Source organism: Sminthopsis crassicaudata, chromosome 5 (assembly GCF_048593235.1).
Source record: "Sminthopsis crassicaudata isolate SCR6 chromosome 5, ASM4859323v1, whole genome shotgun sequence".
NCBI lineage: Eukaryota > Metazoa > Chordata > Mammalia > Dasyuromorphia > Dasyuridae > Sminthopsis > Sminthopsis crassicaudata.
The window spans coordinates 129396187-129418038 of NC_133621.1; the positions used below are offsets into that span (position 1 = coordinate 129396187).

General features: G+C 32.7%; 1 protein-coding gene across 3 annotated transcripts in view; it reads right to left on the minus strand.

Annotated features, from left to right (window-relative positions):
• ST7 (suppression of tumorigenicity 7) overlaps positions 1-21852 on the minus strand; it is a 320239-nt gene that overhangs the window by 257219 nt on the left and 41168 nt on the right. Inside the window, exon 1 of one of the 3 annotated variants that reach the window (XM_074268216.1) lies at positions 6643-6738. The exons of the other annotated variants lie outside the window; for them this stretch is intronic. Within the exon in view, the coding sequence (XP_074124317.1) occupies positions 6643-6655 (13 nt within the window). The 5' untranslated portion in view covers positions 6656-6738. Of the gene's footprint in view, positions 1-6642; positions 6739-21852 lie in introns of those variants that run through there. 3 annotated transcript variants of the gene reach the window in all.

A 21852-nucleotide genomic window follows, 5' to 3' on the forward strand; every position in this document is an offset into this window, starting at 1 on the left:
ATCTCAACATAGAGCTCATTGAATTTTTTTTTTTTTTAGGTAACTGTATTTCAATGGAATATAATCCAACAAAGCCAATTATGTTTGTATTTTATTTTAGATATTATATTTTATATTATTTTGTGTTTTATTTTATATTCCTAAAACATTATTTAGAGAAGGGGACACATGTCTTTCAAAGGCATTTGTTAATTTATAAAAAGGTTAAGAATACCTGTTATAGACAAATATTCCTAATGAACAATGATGTTAAATATTAAACAAAATATTACCAAACAGATCACTATAACATATTGAAGAGATTATACACTGTGACCTGGTTTAATTTTTACCAGAATGAAATGTTGCTTCAATATGAAGCATAATAAACTATATTAATTACATAAAAAATAAAACCACTAAAAATAAATGCAAAAAGGGGCTTTTGACAGAAAATCAAACATTCATTTATTTTTGTTTTTTTTTTTAAACTAAAAGCATAGGTATATGTTAATTCTTGTAAATATAGTAAATAAGAATAACAAATAAGGTCAATATAGAACCCAGAATAAATATTACATATATACTTGGGAAAAGTAGGAAGCCTTTGCAATAAATTTAGGGATAAAATGAGGATACCTATTATCACCAATATTATTTAATATAATATTAGGAACACTACCAATAGGGATAAGACAAAAAATAGAAACCAAAGGAATAAGCACAATAAGAAACATAATCATTGCTTCTTGAACAAATGATATGATAACATACTTGGATAACTAAAAAATTTAGTTAAAACAGTAAATTCAGCCAAGTTGCAGGATATAAAATAAATTCACATAAATATTAAAAGCAGTTGTATATCCCTAACAAAATCCAACGGAAGATATAAATTATATTCAAAATAACTATAGAGAAATCATGGAATTCATTTACCAAGATACACCCAGAAACTACTTGAATCCAAAATAAAAAGTACTTGAGAAAATATTAACTTGATATGAGCAAACTATGCCAATATAATAAAATGTATATAATTCTACCTAAATTAACTTACTCAATACCATAACAAATAACCAAAAGATTATTTTATAGAGCTAGAAAAAGCAACAAAATTCAAATAGTAGAAATATCAAGAATTTCTAAAATAATAATAAAAACAAAGTATGAAAGAATAGCAATTTAGTGGTACCAGTGATCAAACTTTTACTATTAAAGATTTTTTTTCTTTTTTTTTTAATTAATTTTTATAATTATAACATTTTTTGACAGTACATATGCATAGGTAATTTTTTTTTTTTACAACATTATCCCTTGTACTCCCTTCTGTTCTGAATTTTTCCCCTCCTTCCCTCCACCCCCTCCCCTAGATGTCAGGCATTCCCATACATATTAAATATTTTATAGTATATCCTAGGTAAGATATATATGTGCAGAACCGAATTTTGTTGTTGTTGTTGCAAAGGAAGGATTGTATTCGGAAGCTAAAAATAATCTGGGAAGAGAAACAAAACAAAACAAAACAAAACAGTGCTCACAGTTTACACTCATTTCCCAGTGTTCCTTTTCTGGATGTAGCTGATTCTGTTCATCATTAATCAATTGGAATTGGATTAGCTCTTCTCTATGTTGAAGATATCTACTTCCATCAGAATACATCCTCATACAGTATCACTGTTGAAGTGTATAATGATCCCCTAGTTACTATTAAAGATTGATCATGAAAACTTGTATTGGTTAAAATTAAGAGATGCCAATCAATAAAACACAATAAGAACACAATATACAAAAAGCAAAGAAATACATTGGCCCACTTTTTAACAAAGACTCCAGTTACTAAGGGGAAGGACTCACTAATTGACAAATTAATTGACAAAAACTGCTAGGAAAACCAGGAAAAAGTCCGACAGAAACCAAGTATTGACCAATATCTCATACTATGTAACAAGATAAATTCCTATTGAATGTATGACACAGACATAAAAGATGACACAATAAAAAAATTTAGAGATACAAGGAAGAAATTACATTTCCAATCTATGGATAAGGGGAAAATTCTTGATCAAACAAAGAAAAAGATACCATGAGATTAAAGTGAATAATTTTTATTACATAAAAGTAAAGCAGATGCTAATTTTATAAATGAAACCAATGAAGTAAACAACTGAGAAAAATCTTTGCATTTCTGATAAAGGTCTCATCTCTAAAACACAAAAGGAACTGATTCAAATTTACACTTAATTTTTTTTTCCTGAGGCTGGGGTTAAGTGACTTGCCCAGGGTCACACAGCTAGGAAGTGTTAAGTGTCTGAGATCAAATTTGAACTCGGGTCGTCATGAATTCAAGGCTGGTGTTCTATCCACTGCGCCACCTAGCTGCCCCCGATTCAAATTTACAAACATAAGAACCAATCCCCAGTTGAAGAAAGAATAATGAAAAGGCAGGGCTTTTTAAAATTTTAATAATGTGATCAGCAATTAAAAACTTTGCTGTTTAACAAAGTAGATTTGTCAACATATTATTGTATTTGCAGAATGAATATAGATTGAACTCAGAATCATCAAAGAATTAACATTTTTTATTAATAGTTTTTATTTATCAGATATTTGCATGGGTAATTTTACAACATTGACAATTGCCAAACCTTTTGTTATAATTTTTCCCCTCTTCCCCTCCCCCTCCAGATGGCAATTGACCAATACATGTTAAAATATGTTAGAGTATAAATTAAATACAATATATGTATACATGTCCAAACAGTTGTTTTGCTGTCCGAAAAGAATCGGACTTTGAAATGGTATACAATTAGCCTATGAAGGAAATCCAAAATGCAGGTGGACAAAAATAGAGGGATTGGGAATTCTATGTAGTGGTTCTTAGTCATCTCCCAGAGTTCTTTTGCTGGGTGTAGCTGGTTCAGCTCATTATTGCTCTATTGGAACTGATTTGGTTTTGTTGGAGAGGGCCACATCCATCAGAATTGATCATCATATAGTATTGTTGTTGAAGTGTATAATGCTCTCTTGGTCCTGCTCATTTCACTCAGCATCAGTTCGTGTAAGTCTCTCCAGGCCTTTCTGAAATCATCCTGCTGGTCATTTCTTACAGAACAATAATATTCCATAACATTCATATACCATAATTTATTCAGCCATTCTCCATTGATGGGCATCTACTCATTTTCCAGTTTCTTGCCACTACAAAGAGGGCTGCCACAAACATTCTTGCACATACAGGTCCCTTTCCCTTCTTTAGTATTTCCTTGGGGTATAAGCCCAGTAGTAGCACTGTTGGGTCAAAGGGTATGCACATTTTGATAACTTTTTGGGCATAGTTCCACATTGCTCTCCAGAATGGTTGGATTCTTTCACAACTCCACAGTGTCCCTGTTTTCCTACATCTCATCCAACATTCATCATTATTTGTTCCTGTCATCTTCCCCAATCTGACAGGTGTGTAGTGGTATCTCAGAGTTGTCTTAATTTGCATTTCTCTGATTAATAATGACTTGGAGCATCGAAATGGCAGTTTCTTAAGGAAGAAATCTAAGGGATCATAACAATATGAAGATATATTTCAAATCACTGATAATCGGGGAAATGACAAAAAAAATTCTGAACAATTAAGAAAAAATCACAAATACTGAATGGACTGCAAGAAAACAGAAGGCTAATTATTGCTGAGGCTGTCAAGTTGTCTAACCATTCTTGAATTTGGAACTATGCCCCACGTCACTAAACTACTACATATCATTTTACTCAGTAGTACCATTATTAACTATATATTCTTTAGAGATCAAAGAAAAGTGAAGAAGATTCGCCCACATACAGAAATATATATAGTAGCTTTTTGGTAGCTGACCAAAATTAGAAATTAAATGAATGTCCATTTGTTGGAATTTTGTTGTGCTGGACAATTTCAGATGAAGGACACTATCAATCTCCCCCCACAGAGATGATAAGCTTGAAATGCAGAATTATATATACAATTTTGGTCTTTGCCAAGGTAGGAGTTTATTTTGTTTGATTATGTATGTTTCTTTTTTCATTATTTTTTCATTATTTCATTATTCATGTGGTTGGGTGGAAGTAGGAAAGGGAGAAGAGAAATGCCTAATTATCAGAAAAATAATAAAATTAAATTTAAGGGGAAAAGTAAAATGAAAACTCTTCTATTTGGTATTCAAACTCTTTACAATCTGGACCCAGCATATTATATTCTAGGCTTATAATAGATACATTCTTCCTTTCACACACTCTAAGCTCTAGCCAAATTGACCTATTTGATGTTCCTCATACATGATATTTCATCTCTCAATTCTGTAACTTTTTTACACAATCCATCCCAGTGTTCTTTGATGCCTCCCCTCCCTTCAGTCTCTTGAAAGCCCCAGCTCCCTTCAATTCAAGATTAGCTCAGTTCTCCAAAGCTATTAATGTCCTCCTCCATCAGTCAATGTTTATTTGGTATATCCAGATTCAGCATTTGCTATCTATGAAAATGGTTTTTCTACTCCTCAAACATAATAAGTTCCTTAAGGAGCAGGAGGGTCTGACTTTTATAGTTATTTTCTCAGCATACACTATAGAACCTAATATATATTAAGCGTTTAATGAACTCTTGATGATTAAATGATAGCCTCTTTAATTATATGATCTTTTCTAATTAAGAAGAATTAGTTCCCCAAAAAGACATGAAATTTGCTTATTTGTTTCTAAAAATGGTGGGACAACTAGGTGGCAAGCATAGTGGATAGAGCACCAGTTCTGGAGTCAGGAAGACCTGAGTTCAAATCTGGTCTCAGACACATAACATTTCCTAGCGAGACTCTTGGCAAGTCACTTAACCCCAAACGCCTCAGCAAAAAAATAAAATAAAATAAAATATAATGGCATAACTAAACATATTTGCCAACCTGAAATACTTTCAAAAACCATACTGAAATGGTTATAGCATTGCAACATGGCTTCATACAACTTCAAAATGTGTTTACTAACGTATATTAAATAGAAAAAAAATTAAAACATCATTTCCTAAAGGACCTTTACTAATGTCCTGACTATCAATCTCTTTTTAAAGAAAATTTCCTCTTCATTACTGACCTTTGCTTCTTAAATTTTTTTTATTGTTATTACCCTAATCTCTAGTATTTTTTCTTTACTCCCATATATGTAAACTTCTCTTTACAAGACAAAGAAGAGTATGGATTTCTTTCTTACTGCTTTTACAGATATTGTAATTGATGAAACTAAGATTAAAAAAAGAAGAAGAAGAAAAAGAGGCAAGCAGGTAGCCAAGGAATACAGTATGTTTTTATTTTGGAATACAGGTACTAAAAAAAGGCTTGCACTAAATTAGCTCTGAAATTAGAGTCAACCTACAAGGCACTAATTGTAGTACAGGTACAGCCTGCCTTAGGCAAAATGTGAAATATGAATAACCAAATTTATTAAACAGATAAATTCAAAGTCAATGATTTACTTAAAAGAATCATCATTTACAAAAGTTTTATAAAGGCAATCCATGAAATAGTAAGCAACTAGAACTGTGAAAATGATGCCTTTTATAAAGGTCCAATTTATATATGATTTTAACACATATTACATAAAACAAAACACATTTGTAGTTTAAAATAATTAACAGTGAGTTACTTTAGTAAATAATTTTTAAAGTTTCTGAAGTTATTGAATGCACAATGAAAATTTTCCAACACATTGGTCAATTCTCCCCTGATATATGAGTAAAACCATTTCATTCCAAGTGTTCTATTATAAAAGGACTATCACCACAACTACTAAAGGACAATCACATTAGAAAAAAAAAAAAAAAAAAAAAAAAGAAAATTATATTCCCGTAGTCATCCAGAATTCAATACCAAATTGATGTCCATTATACTGCCCTATAGAAACCTAAATTATGCCCTGTTTCTTTATTCTTAGGCCTCATCCTGACCAGAGAATCTTCCCTTTAGTACATACTATATAACCTTGGTTAAGACAACCATGTAATTATTCTTAAACTGCTTCTATAGACGCTTACTGCATGAATTAGCCAAGCAACAATATTAATAACTTTGTTTAACACAATCAAAATTAAATGCGGAATGACTACATGCTAATAATACTTCTGACAGTTCAATTTGGGACTGCTAAAACCAAGTCTGTATATCTCACAGCAGTATGTAGTTATTAGTAAATTAGTCAATTCATCATATACAAAATAAAATTTCAATTTTCAATTCAATTTACTTTTTAACTGCAAAGATCCTTCCTAAAGCATAAAACACCCCAAAATCTGAAGTTCTTTATTGAATTTGTTTTTTTACCCTTATCACAAACTTAAAATATTTGTAATTTCCTTTTTTTAGTTCTGACAAAAAGTATAACAAAATTAGAGGAACCCTCATTTTATAAACCTATTCAAATGTGACCCAGAACTGAAAACTCATAAGTAAAAGATATAAAACCTAAAACTATACTCCTGAGAATTCCCTTAAATGCTGGTCCCAGCTTTCTGAAGCAAATTCTCTATTAACCACCTGAGAACAAACTCATTCACAAATTTAAAAATAGAAACAAAACCAACAACTAAAATGATCTTTGCTCTATATAAATGTTTTAAATAATTCACATAAGCAAATAATTAAATGTTCATTTTACCTGAATATTCCATAATGCAACCATAAGCAGGGCCAGGAAACCAGTAACTTTTTCAAAGAAGTCTATGAACTCAATCAGGCAAGAAATGTAACAGTCACACTGAGCCACTAGACGGCCAAGCTGCTTTAGGGAAAGTTTCCTGACATGTGATGCTGAACACATGCACTCACTCTACTGCTATCTTTAAGTTAAAGAGGCATTACTAATATTCTTTCAGGGTACTTTTTTTCTAAAGCTCCTCTTTATATTTCAGATTTTTGAAAAAGACATAATAAAATTATAATGAAAAAGTCACTTTAAAAAGTAATATTAAGAACTAAAAATATATATATTATTAAGTTTTTTCCAAATGAAAAATGTATCTCTCACAAGGTAGATAGACTTCTCCAATAGTACAGAATAATCTAGAGGAAGTATCTTCTGATCCTCTAGAAATAAAGCATAATTTTCATTTGAAAACAACTGTTCCAAAAAGGAATAGTCATAACCTCCACTTATGTGAAAAACAATCTATCTGATATTAAGTGTATATGGTTGTTACTATTAAGTTTTACATTTACAGTCCAATGGGTCATCTTTTCCTTCATAACCAGTCATTTCTGAGTGTTAATGTGACCCATAAGGAATCCATAATGAAGCTACAGAGAAAATGCCTAGAGATGGAACACAAATTGATCGGTATGTCACAATCAGCAGTCAGTCTTCATTTCTTTGTTTTAATGTGATGAACTTATTTTTGGAAAGCCAAATGACTAGCTGGACGGGTTCCTATTTTTATTTCTATCAAACATCAGTAAGAAGGTCACAGCTACAATATGGAAAGGGAGAAGGGAAAGGATTTTTTCTTTAAGTATTTTAAAGTTCTTCCTTTTTTGCTAAATAAAATACTTTATTATTTTATAAACTAATTTAAGTATAAGCAATGCCATAATATACAGTTTATAATGTTCATTAAAATATCCATTGGGAATGTGTATATATGTACATATAAATGTGTATCTATATAAAATCCACAAAATCTGCTAACAATGCTATCATTTCATAGATAAAAGTAGGAATTTTTTAAATAAAATGGATGGTAAAACAGTATTTCATCCTGTCACACACTCATGCCACAGGCAGGTCACATTGCAATATTCCCCTTTTGGCTAAGAATTAAGAGTCAAAAGCTGTTAATTCTCATCAACTTCACCTGTCATTGTTGCTTAAAAGCTCTATCTCACTTCCTTTGGCATCAGTCTGTTATCTTAATCTCATATAGAGACTGAGAGTTCCTTAAGCTATAAGTAGGTATATTTTTTTCCCTGAGAATCAAGATGTCTAAATAGTTAAAATCCTTTTTCTGTCAATGTTTTTAAATGGTTTGTCAATAATGCCAAATAATCAGTTTATTTCATTTGCACACAACTAATTGCTGTTATGGCATATGATATGCTATCTATACCCTTCACAATCCTCAAAGCCGGCATGGATTTCAATTTTTCTCAAAAAATATTTAAGAAGACCCTCTTTTTTCTCTACCATAACACCTCTTCTTCTCCCCCTCTTTTCTTTCTCCACTATAATTTCAACATTTTTGTTCAATATCAAAGATTGCTATCTGTTTGTCAAGTCCCAGTGACCACAATTCTCATTTAAACATATCATCTTTGGCTAATTTTTTATGTCTCTTCAGGATAGACTGATTGTAAGGACTTGGTTCCCTGGTTGTCTTTCAAAAGCATGATTTTCTTGTTGAGTTTTATTCATTGTTGTTGTTGTTGTTTTTTAATTACCTAATTTTAGTCCAGCTTCCCCTTGAGGCCAATATAGCACTGGCTCTGGCCTAGAGCTATTTGCAAAATGATACATGCACATAAACATCTGCTCAGTGATGTCCCCATCTCCTCATAGAGTACACACACATTTCCCCCTGCCCTCCCCCACCTTTTTACATTTACTAGTCCCTCATAAAATCATAAGGGCTCACATTTAGATATTTATTTCACATTTAAAATGAATTTTTTTTCTTTACAATATCCCTATGAGGTAAGTAGAACAAATAGTATTCTTTCCATTTTGCAGATGAGGAAACTAAGAGTCAAAGAAATGAAGTGACTCATCCTAGATCACACAGCTTTTCAATACCCCAACTCTTATGCAAACTCAGGGTTCTCCGAATTCCAGGCTTGTGCTCTTCCTAATACAAGCACATGTGCTGTACTTTGTTAGTGGTCTGGTTATTTGTTTTCTTCTGAACTTAAAATCAACTGAGATGAGTATTTCTGAATATAAAGAATAGAAAAAGGGATTTTACATTAAGCTATAAGTCTGTACCCCAGCTTGCTTTCCCCTTTTTAAGAATCCAATAATTTAATATGCTGTTTTTAAAACTGTCCTGACTCTTAAATCAACTGTTGCTGAGTGAAATGAGCAGAACCAGAAGATCGCTGTACACTTCAACAACAATACCGTATGAGGACATATTCTGATGGAAGTGGAAATCTTCAACATAAAGAAGATCCAACTCACTTCCAGTTGATCAATGATGGACAGAAATAACTACACCCAGAGAAGGAACACTGGGAAGCGAATGTAAATTGTTAGCACTACTGTCTATCTACCCAGGTTACTTATACCTTTGGAAGCTAATAATTAATGTGCAACAAGAAAATGGTATTTACACACATATATTGTATCTAGGTTATATTGTAACACATGTAAAATGTATGGGATTACCTGCCATGGGGGGAGGGAGTGGAGGGAGGGAGGGGATAATTTGGAAAAATGAATAAAAAAAAAATAAAATAAAATATAAAAAAAAATAAAAATAAAAATAAAACTGTCCTGACTGACCAGGCTCTTTCCACTATTTCAGACCACTTCTCAATCAAGAAGAGCTAAGAATCTCATTCAGAATCAACGGCTCAGATGATCAGGGCCCTAAGAGCTGGGGAAGGGTGATGGTGGAGGAGAGGCAGAGGAAAGATGCATAATTACTTACTGAATGGATTCCATCATAGTCCCTTTCACTCCTGAATTTACTCTCCTCTGATCTGGACTCAAAGCTAAAACATGACATTTTCTCCTCCTAATATAGCAAGTCCAGAGAGAATAAAAATTACAGCCACCACCAAATGCTCAAGGTGGCATCAGGAAAACATGAAAACATGGGGTTGTCTAAGTCCTGTCCCAGACAGTCACCAGCTGTCAGAGTCTGACCAAGTCTCAAACCTGTCTGAGCTTCAGTTCCCAGATCTATAAAAGGGGGATAATAATGACCACTCAAAGAGCTGTAGAGAGTATCAAATAAGAGGAAAAAAAATATATATATATATATACTTTATGTATATACACATAAAGTATATATATATATATGTATATACATAAAGTATATATGCTACATAATGAGAACTGTTGATATTATAGTAATAAGTGTAATATTCCCAATCATTATTGACTGATTTCATTATATGAGAAAACGCTTATAAATTCCATTGAAACAACAATAAAAGAATTGATTTTGATGAATATAAAATCAAGAATATTATGTTGATTTTTAATTTGAACTAGGTAAAATGTCTAGCTAAAAAGTGTGAAATTAGAATTTGCAAGTTTGGGTGACTTTAATGATGAGAGCATGCATATTAACATCCTGGAAACCTAGTCATCAAAACAGACATTTTTATCAGAAGAAGATTTTGTACTGTATTATTGTCTTGTAAGAAGAAGATTAAGACCAAAACCATAAGTTTTCTTTCACCAACAGGGAGAAAATAAAAAGGTATGAAGAAAGGAGAAAGCCCAGTTCAATTCTAAGGCAAAGAAATTCTCCAAAATCTAGAGAACACTTTGGTCCAGAGCACAGACCTTGGAATGTGACTAGTTCACGTGGTTGACAAAAGATGTGCTAACTTGGTAGACAGACAAGACAGACTGCAGCTAACATTTATGAAGTGAAAACTGTAGACGTGCAACTACTCAAGAAACATGGGCTATTCAGAAAGATCCCTTTGTTAAGGAAAAAAAAAATCACCAATGTCCAGATTCCCCTGAGTCCACAATACACTGGCCTGATAACCAAGAAGACTAAAGGAGAAGTGAAAACATAATAGCTTTTTATAGCAAAGACATTTTTATTCATGGCAATCTCTTACCTATCATATCTACAAATTCAAAAAACTGATTGTGAAATATTTTTATAAAAATATCCTTACCCACCAAAAGCCATCCTACATGCACACCTGAGAAATATGCTCAAAACTTACTGCAGTTTTATACATCGGCCAATATAGTGGGCAACTGACCTTCTTTCTCCAAGGCAAAACACAATTCAGAAGAAGTGACCTAGCACCTAACTGATGTCAAAAAGAATATTGAACATTATTTGGTCAGGATAAAAGATAGAAGAATACTTGAAGAGATTACATAAAAATTATATTTTAAACCTACACCTGACTCCAAGAAAATCTCAAACTGACTAACTGCATCAATTTTGCAAATCTAACTTCATTAGTCTTGGTAACTCAAACATAAATCAAGCATAGAACTATTGTGACTACTACCCTCAGTCCTCTCCTCTATAGCCAGGTTTACCCAGCTCTAAAAACTGAACATTTAGATCTCTCCTACCAAAACTGTCTTCAAAGTTCTGTAGGGTGTCGGTTCTCAAGAGGCACACAGAGTAAGTCTTATCAAATTACACTGGGCCCTAAAGAAAGGGCAAGTGGCTATTCAACCAATGCTCTCCCAAAGAGTAAATGGGGGAAATATCTTCTATTATTTTGGAGGAAAGAAAAGAACAATGTATGTGTCCCAGGCAGAAGATCATTTTCATTTCTTTATAAGCAAAAAGGGAAAAGAAAGAGTTAGAGCAGGAAGGCAGAGATTTTTCCAGACTTTGTTTTGTGACATAAACACGCACCACATACCATTCACTATGGAATTTATTTTTAAATTGATGCCTGAATATGCAGTATGTTGGCTGACTTAAAAACAGTGTTCTATCTTAGTCATTGTTTCCATCGTCTATCATCATCTGTGGAGGAAATGTGATATGGGGGAGGGAGGAATAGAAAGAACTGAAGTTGTTTTATCAGTAAATATTCTTTAGCACTAGAATAAAAACCTAACAGCATAAATGTTCATGGAATTTTTAAATTATTGGAGAAGGAGAAATGGTGACAATTCATGTTCTTATTAACATAATAGGTCAGGATATAAAAAGACTAAGTAGTACATCCCAAGTTTTTTTTAATCATTATATTTTCTTTATTGAGGCTTATTAGCCTATGATCAATAGCTTATTAGCTTTCCTTTCCTATGTGATATCAAAGTAGTACTGCACTTTAAATTTATATAATATTAATAATTCACAATGAAAATTTATTTTAGGAATAAAACATATTGTCCCTCGGGTGACTTTTTTTCTTTGGCCAAAGAAATTCACAAAAACCCTTTACTAAGATGAAAAATATTTGAAATATACATCATGAACAGTAAAATCCTAAATCTTTCAGATCAATAAACTATGTTAAATAAAAAATACCTCATTGCCTTAGTATTTTAAATTTCTACAAATTGGCCTCACCTCAGTTAAAGAGATTTTCAAATACTGTTCATTAATACTCAGCTTTTACAGAGGAGGTATCAATTACTTCGAAGTATACATTAAGAACAGATGTAACAGGATAATGTTACAATGAACAAAATACAGAGGCCAGGGAACTTCCAGGTATTATAAAATAGCAATACATTTAAGCAAAGCCAAGTGTCAAAAATAGAAGAGGAAGTTAAAACACGAAACAAGTTAAATTCCCATAACCTGAATGCTACCCACCTTTTGAAATAATAAAAACAAAATTCCCCTTCACAAGACATGTCTTCTACCTGAAGCCTGATTTTTAAGCATTTTATCAACTGCCTTTCTTTCCTAGCTGATGTACTTTATGAAAAGAATGATAATCAATTTGCAAGTAATTCTTATTAAGTGCATGTCTGAGACCAGATTTGAACTCTGAGACCAGATTTGAACTCACAGATCCTCCTGACTTCAGGGCTGGTGCTCTATCCACTGCACCACCTAGCTGCCTCCACTAAGATACTTCTTTCAAAGAAGATAACATGAGAATCCACTCAAACCCAGAATATACCAATTCATCAATGAATATAAATGTGAATTCACAAATGAAAGATCCATTATTATAAAGCAAATAATAGTTCAGTAATCAACAAAGTTTTTCTGCAGTTCTAATCTACAATCAATGAAAAATAAAATGATTCTTAAAGTAAATAGGATTCTTATTGGATTAAATTAAAGGAATTGTTCTTGAACTCATCATTCTTTTATGCAAAGAACACAAAAGTTAAGGCCCAAGAACTCTTTGGACCATAAACAACGATCACAACATTCTATGGAGATTGTGGATTTTGAAACCTGTTTTCAAGCTAATTGAGGCCTTTTTTTTTTTTCCTCTTTTTTTATTTTTTATTTATTTATTTATTTATTTTTTTGGATACCACAATTTTGAGTGTACCTGGTGAACTGCAACTTAATTTGAACTTTCGTATGTTTCTATCATGTATTTGCATATTGTATGAAATAACTAGAAAGCTGAAATTTCTGAAAATTCAAAATTAATCTTATCAATCAACATTTAAAAAGTTCAAGACAAAGCAGATAGTATAGATGGCACAGTGTGGATAGAACACCAATCCTGAAGTCAGCAGGATCTAAATTCAAATTCAGCCTCAAACTTTATTTAACAATTCGTAGCTATGTGACCTTGAGCAAGTTACTTAACCCCAATTGCATCTCAACAAGAAAGGAAAAGTTCAAAACAGTTATTAAACTATGTTGTAAATGCCAAATATAACAATGTGAGACCAATTACTAACATATAGCATTTAAATATGCGTGCTTTAAATCTTTCTTATAAAGAAAAAGACTTAAATGGACAAAAATAGGTTTTTTTCTATAATCACAGAAAAATGATAAAAATGAACTAGATTTAAAGGCATGAAGACTGAATAACTAATATTTCTAAATTAGTAAGGAGCTTTGCTAATGTTAAAAATATCAATGGACTTTTCATTTCATTCTTATTCACACAAAGAGAATCTGGGATTCTAATTATTTCAACATGAAGAATTTGTTAGTCAGATTAATGACTGTACCTATTTCCACATATGTATGTCAATGGTGTCATTGCAAAGATCTAGGCTAAAAAATGAGGCATATAAGGTAAGGCCAAAATACATTTTTAGCTATCTTCTAGGCTTTCAAAAAAAAAACCACCATTAAATACAAAATAAATGGAGATTTTAAATAACTACAACAATTTTGTATCTGTCTACAAATTCATAAGTATTAAAGTTTCCTTAAAATGAGCATTTCCAAACAAAGTTCTCTCCCTCTTCCAAAACTGCCACAGTATTTGTCCAAACTTTGGCTTCTTTTTTCTCTTTTCCCTATCTTTTATTATATTTGTGTTGCAATCAAAATATATCTTTTCCAGAAGTAGAATATAATGTCCTAGAGTTAAAGAATTTTCTAGTTTTTTATCTTTGTATCCCTCATGCCTACCACAATGCCTTACATATAGTAAAAATGCATAGCAAGAATTTGTTGAATATTGATTCTTACAAATGCTCAAAAATCTAATGTTACATGGATAAAAAAAAGTATTCAAAAATTTCATTAAACATTTATTATCACATACAGAAAAGACTTTATTTTTTAAGAGGAATAGGGCAACATTTATGGCTAGACGACAGTGACTAGTGTAGGACCTGGGAGTCAAGAAAGCCCCTTGCTCAAATCTAGCCTCAAACACCTCCTTCCCTATGAGACTGTCAGCAAACCATGTAGTTTCTCTATTTGAAAAGGGGGGGAAAAGGGGCTGCTGGAGGGGCAAAGCCAATTTTCCAGCTTCCAAAATCCTTTCCAACTCTACATCTATGTTCCTGTAATCCTGTGTATAATCAGATTGCCTCAACATTTTTTATTATATATTTTTTATAATATTATCCCTTGTATTCATTTTTCCAAATTATCCTCCCCCTCCCTCTACTCCCTCCCCCCGATGACAGGCAATCCTATACATTTTACATGTGTTACAATATAACCTAGATACAATACATATGTGTAAATACCATTTTCTTGTTGCACAATAAGCATTAGATTCCGAAGGTACATGTAACCTGGGCAGACAGATATTAGTGCTAACAATTTACATTCACTTCCCAGTGTTTCTTCTCTGTCCATCATTGATCAACTGGAAGTGAGTTGGATCTTCTTTATGTTGAAGATTTCCACTTCCATCAGAATACATCTTCACACAGCATTGTTGTTGAAGTGTATAGTGATCTTCTGGTTCTGCTCATTTCACTCAGCATCAGTTGATGTAAGTCTCTCCAAGCCCCTCTGTATTCCTCCTGCTGGTCATTTCTTACAGAACAATAATATTCCATAACCTTCATATACCATAATTTACCCAACCATTCTCCAACTGATGGACATCCATTCATCTTCCAGTTTCTAGCTACAACAAAAAGAGCTGCCACAAACATTTTGGCACACACAGGTCCCTTTCCCTTCTTTAGTATTTCCTTGGGATATAAGCCCAGTAGTAGTACTGCTGGGTCAAAGGGTATGAACAGTTTGATAACTTTTTGGGCATAGTTCCAGATTGCTCTCCAGAATGGCTGGATTCTTTCACAACTCCACCAGCAATGTATTAGTGTCCCAGTTTTCCCACATCTTCTCCAACATTCATCATTATTTGTTCCTGTCATCTTAGCCAATCTGACAGGTGTGTAGTAGATTGCCTCAACATTTTAACATGAAAATATATAAAATGAAACTTATCAAAGCTTGTTAATATAAAAATATATAAATGACTATAAAAATTGATATTCCAAGATAATTATATATCTTCCCGAGAACAATGACTACAATATAATAGAACATAATGCAATATACCATGATGCTATTTCAGTTTTCCAGAGTTTTGTTGCATTTTGCAAAGACAATTATTTAGAAGATATTTTGTACACTACTAAGTTAAAAAAAAAAAAGCACAGCATTGGAAAGAAGAAAAAATAATTATTTTAATAATATAAAATAGCAATTCTAACTCAAGCTGCTTTCCATTATTTTTTTAAATTTCAGCAACACATGCTAGACCAAAAGTGATTTCTAGTTACTATAATTGCCAGTCAAATTCCAGCCCAGAAATATTCTTTTATAGCTGATTATAACCTACTTTACTGGAAGTCATGGGAAATATTGTTAACTTAACTACATCTGATTGTTTTTGAAAGTATCACTACCTGAACCATCTAGTGTTATCACTGTTTCTACTTGCTTTATTTTTACTTTCTATAAACCCCCTAGGTATAAAATTCTACCTTAGCAGTTCATTAATTTCAAGTGTAAGGTTCTTTTTCTGGAAAAGGAATATCTAAGCTAAAGATTACAAAGCAGCTCAAAGGAATATAGATGTGTTATGTATATTTCTACCATGTCATTTAACAAAGAAAGGCTCCTAAAGAGTATATCAATCCTGTCAGGATCTTGAAAATCTTTCTATAAATCCTTAAATATTCACTGGATACGGTACAAGCTAAAGCTATACCAGATATGGTATAGATAAATCTGCCTCTGCTCTTGACAAATCTCCAACTGCTTCCTCATTACTTCATAAAATCAAAAGTCATATATATGTTAAGAGAATTTTTAGACTCATGACATGTTGACCAGAAATACTGAGAAACTTAAAGTGAAGTAAAACATTAGGAAGGAAGGAAGGCAGAAACAACCATTTTGTTATGCATGCACTATGTACTAAAGCACTTTACAGATATTCTATCATCTGATTCACTAACTTTTGAAGAAGGTAAGTGTAATTACTATACCCATATTACACGTGAGGAAACTGAAGCAGGCAAAGGTGACTTGTCCAAGTCATGCATTTAATATGCATATAAGGTCACATTTGAACGCAAGTCTTCCTGATTCACCAATGAAAAGTAGGCAGTGCAGTATACAGAGCCAGGCCTGGAGTCAAGAAGATCTGAATTCAAACCCAGCCTCAGACACTAAGTAACTAGGCAAATCACTTTACTCTATTTGCCTCAGTTTCCTGATGTGTAAAATAAGATGGAGAAGAAAATGGAAAACCACTCCAGTATCTTTGCCAAGAAAACCCCAAACAAGGTCACAAAGAGTTGGACACCACTGAAATGACTGAAAAACAGCAACAATTTCCTTATTTAAGCACAACAGACCCCCCTGAGCCACCTAGCTGATTGTATGTAGTCTGATGAGGTCAAAGAAAAACTTTTTTTAATTTCTGGAAACCCTTCATCATCAATGTGCCAAAGAGGACAAGCTTGTAACTCTGGGTGGTATCAGCATTTACTCCTTAGGAGGAATGAGTCAGAAACAGCAACTACAATAGCAGCAGTCACTTACTACTGAAGACTCTAGACCTCAGAATCACAATCTTCCATGGACCTCAATGCAGTGATATTTTGTGTAAGCACAATCACAGCAAACACTGGCATTTACCATTAGGACAAGAGACAGATAGGAAGTGAAAACTATGAAGGGGATGTGTGCTGCAGAGTGCTACACCAATCACAGACTTATGCTCTCCAAGTTAAAAATTCACATTCGACAAAAGCAGCAGTTCCAAGACAAACAATTACCAGAAGACTTAATGTCCACAAATGAGAATGCTTCTCAAGTGTGAACAGTTTGTTGCTAACTTAGAGAGAAAATTCAGTCAACACATGTTTGGAAATAGTGGAGGAGAAAAAGAGTGAACAGTTTTCAGAAATTTGGTATATACACTGCATTTACAAATCCACCAACATTTGCAAACATCAAGATTGGTTTGACAAAAATAACGGGAAAATTCAGAAGCTGCTCAACAACAACAACAACAAAAAAGAACTCCACAGGGTTTACCAGCAAGAAAGTCCAACTGTCTCCAAAAAAGTAGCATTTAACTCCATCAAAAGTAAAGCGTAAGTGAAGTTTAGAGAGATACAGGATTCTTGGCTCAGTAAGAAGACAGTTGAAATTCCTCTTTAGGCTGACAGTAACAATCCAAAGCCCTGAAGGCTATGGGCCAAAAACAGGACTGTGTGCTTGCTCCCAAGCTTTTATGTTTTTCAACTAGGTTCTCAGATGCCTTCACTAAGGAAGAAGAAAACAGCATCAAGGTCAGCTATCACATTGCTGGTAAATTATTTAAATTACAAAGGCAACAAATCAAAACTAAAGGAGAATGAGTTAGTGAGATGCAACAGAGGATCAATTCTCTGTCACCTATGCTAATTTTGGGCTGACCATTCATTCTAAGAAAACGAAAATTCTGCATCATACAACATCAATTCATAGAACCACTGGTTACAGCAAATGGAAACTTTTTGAACACTGTGGATAAGTTCATTTACCTAGGCAATAGATAACAAGAAGGTTGACAAATGCATAGCCAGAGTTAGTTCAGTATTTGGGAAACACCAAAAGCAAATGTGGAAGAGAAGAAGTAGCAAGCTGCCTACCAAACTGAAGGTCTACAGAGCTATTTTGCTAATAACCACATTGTTGTATGACTGTGAAATCAGGACAGTATACTAGTTTTAATCTAGTACATTAATGTTATTCCAGGCAACTGAAATGCTTCTATTTGAAATGTATTAGGCAGATTTTGAAGATCAACTGATAAGTTGCCAGACACTGAGGTCTTTTATTGAGCAAAACTACTAAGCATTCAAATTCTACTATAGAGAGAGCAATTCACTTTGTCCAAATGCCAAATATATTTTTGCCTAAAGGACTATTTTAGTGAGAATTTACACAAGGTGCTCACACATAGGTAAGAAGAAGTGATATATGGACGCTATAAGGTCTCTTTAAAGAACTACCCACCATGGTGTGAACACTTCAAAGAGGAGGTGGTACTCTCTAAGCAAAGCAAAACTGTAATAGCTCAAAAGAAACATCCCTACTTCAAATATTCAAATATTCATGTGCCCCAACCTGTGGTAGAGCCTTCCAAGCTCACACTGATCTGATCAGTCACAGATGGACACAAATACATTAAGTCCAATACAGTAATGTGTTATTTTGGTCCTCTTTGAACATAAAGGACAACATTCATGTAGCCTTAGCCATTTAGAATCTCTGTATGGCAACAAACGTGCTAAGTACTATACTAAGCAAATACAAACAAAAAAAAAATAATAATTACAAAGAGCTGACAGTTTAATAAGGAAAATTAATACACAAATGGGAGGTGAAAAGCACGCAAGTCTTTATTATTTAAAAAGTTAATTACTCATTAGGATTGTGAAATAGTGTCAAAATAATACAATCAATTAGTTGAGTTAAAATGAATTTAGAACTACCTTAATCCGTACTAAATCTTTGAATTACTTACAAATCTGATAGAGATATCATCAATAACTTCATCTAAATCATCAATAAAAATGTGAAACAACCAAGTACAAGTGATCTATGGTTTCCCACTAGAGACTTCCAGAGTTCTAAGCGACGCTTATCTGTTAATCACCAAAATTTGGTTTTAGTTATTTAATCAATTACAAATTCACTGAGACCTACCTAGAGCAACAAAAGAAAGAATATGAGAAAGGGGAGGTAGAGAAGAAGGAGTAAAGAAAAGGGAATAGGAGGGGGGAAGTAGATAGAGATAGAGATACAGATAGAATAATTAAAATGATAAGTTTAGCACTGAAGATTTAAGAAAATGCACTAATGAATATAAGGGATAATGTTATAAAAAATTACTCATGCATATGTACTGTCAAAAAATTTATAATTATAAAATTAATTTAAAAAAAAAGAAAAAGAAAAAAGAAAATGCACTTTCTTCCCTTGTCTGTGCAGGCCTACTTATATGTACATGGCTAAAATGTTGATTTTGATAAACTGCCTTTTAAAAATTGTTCCTTATTATAAGGGATAGAGAATTGTATAGGGGAAGGAAAAGGGAAATTGAGAAATGATAATAAAAAAATTTTAATTTACGTATGATTAGACCAGTCATATAACAACAGCTAAACAATCTGAATACTCCCAAGATCCTAAAATAACAAGATGTCACCATCCACAGCAATGAATATTCCAATGAAATTATGTGTGAAAATAAGAGGAAATGTACAACATGAAGAGTTATGGAGGAGATTATAATCTGTGAGGCTGGAGGGGAATACCTCTGGTGATCTTTCCCTCTGTTTGCAATCTAGTAGGTACATAAACTCCTTTACAGGAAGAAACAAAGCAATTCTCCCAAATGCCTTGCAACCTAATAGTCACTAATTATTTAATCAGTTAATTAATATTTTCTCTTCTAGGTGAGTAGGGCCTTATCATTTTTAATATTATCTGGATATCATTTTGTATTTGCAGGGATGAACACAGTGTAAGATACAGATGAGTGCTTAGTAAGTACGATTTGCTTAAATTTTTTTTTTCCTCTGCTGCTCTAGATAATTAGAAAAAAAATTTTTACATAGAACGTATTTAAATGTACTTTGGGCTTTTTTCCCTCATGCTTTAAACTATTTTATTCTTGATTAACTGGAATAAAACAATTGTTTTAATCTTTATCTATCTTAATTCCAATAGCTAGGCCACTTAAAATTCCACTTCTGAGTAAGTAAACTGAGAACCATTTGGTTTATCTTTAAAAGACTGCCCTCTAGAGTCTATATTATATACTAACACAATTAACCTTCAAAAAATTTTATATCTGCACCAGTAATTTTCCTTCCTATGGAATTTTTCAATGCATGAAATACATTTACATGAGTTAACATTGAAAACCTTAAGGGCTATAATTATTATTATTAAATAAACATTGAATCTGTTTGCACTGGTTTAAAGAACTTTCAATGAGCTGAATAAAACATTACTCTTGAAATACTGCAACTGGTGATAATGCTGATTCTCACTAAACCATTTAAAGAAAAATCATTCCAATTGATGATAAGTGAAAATATACCCAATAAATGTCATTTTAGGCTAGTATTGGCTAAACTATATTATAAAATGTACTAAAGCAACCTTTGGCTTATTTCGTAATATGGAAAGAACACTGAATTTGGAGTCACAGGTCCTGGATTCAACTCCTGGCTCTGCCTGAGCAGCCCTTATGACTTCTAGAAAGTCATTCAATCTCTCTGGATCTGAATTTCTTGAGAGACAAGAGGAGGAGGTGATGCTAGGCAATCCCTAAGGTCTCTTCTATCTCAAAATTAGTGATGTCAAATTCAAACAGAAACAGATGCCTGTGGACCTAATACTGGATTAGAAAACACAACAACATTCTTCTATTATATTTTTGTTTTATTAAACTTTTCCATTTACATTTTGCATTTCACTTATATTTTAATCTAAGTGTTTTGCCAATCACATCCTTACAGGTTATGAGTCTGACACTTTTGATTTTACAGTTTAAATCCTATAATCCTTTATATTTGCCACCTCCAAATATACAGATAGTCTACTTCCTCAAAAGCACAATGTGCTATATATAAATATGAAAACTGGCTTAGTTCTCTGTAAGGTACTAATTCAGGAAAACAGCTACTATCTTCATCTTTGAACTGCACTGCTGTCTGTTTTACTGCCATACTTTTAGCTAATGCATCATCATCTTGGAGATAAACCAATTTATTAAATATTCACACCTTTTTTTCAAAAGAGAAGTAACATGACTTAATAGTACTTATATTGACAGAAGAGAGAAAAATTCAATAGGAAGACTAGACAAAGAAGTAGCTTATAAATAGGGTAAGAAAAGAGTGAATGGGACAAAGAGGAATGAGGGAACAAAAATGAGCCAGTTCAAGAAAAAAGTCATTATTAAGCATGAATGAATGAGTGAATGAAGCAATGTAGTAAAGGGGGAAGATGATGTCTAGAATCTAGATCTAACTCTTCCAATCACAAGTTATATTATCTTAGGCAAGTCATGGACTTCTCTAGATAATAGGTATTTCATATATAAAGTTAAGGGATCAATATTTCCCCTCATAATCCATGAATAGACCATAACTATGAACAGTCTATAATTATATGAATCAAGAGTAATTATTCAAGTATGTAAGCTAATCAAAGGAAGTTCAACTAGCTGCTTAGGTCAATGGATAAAAGTTCTGCAAAAGCAGTCTTCCTCAGGAATTTGTGGATTTCCT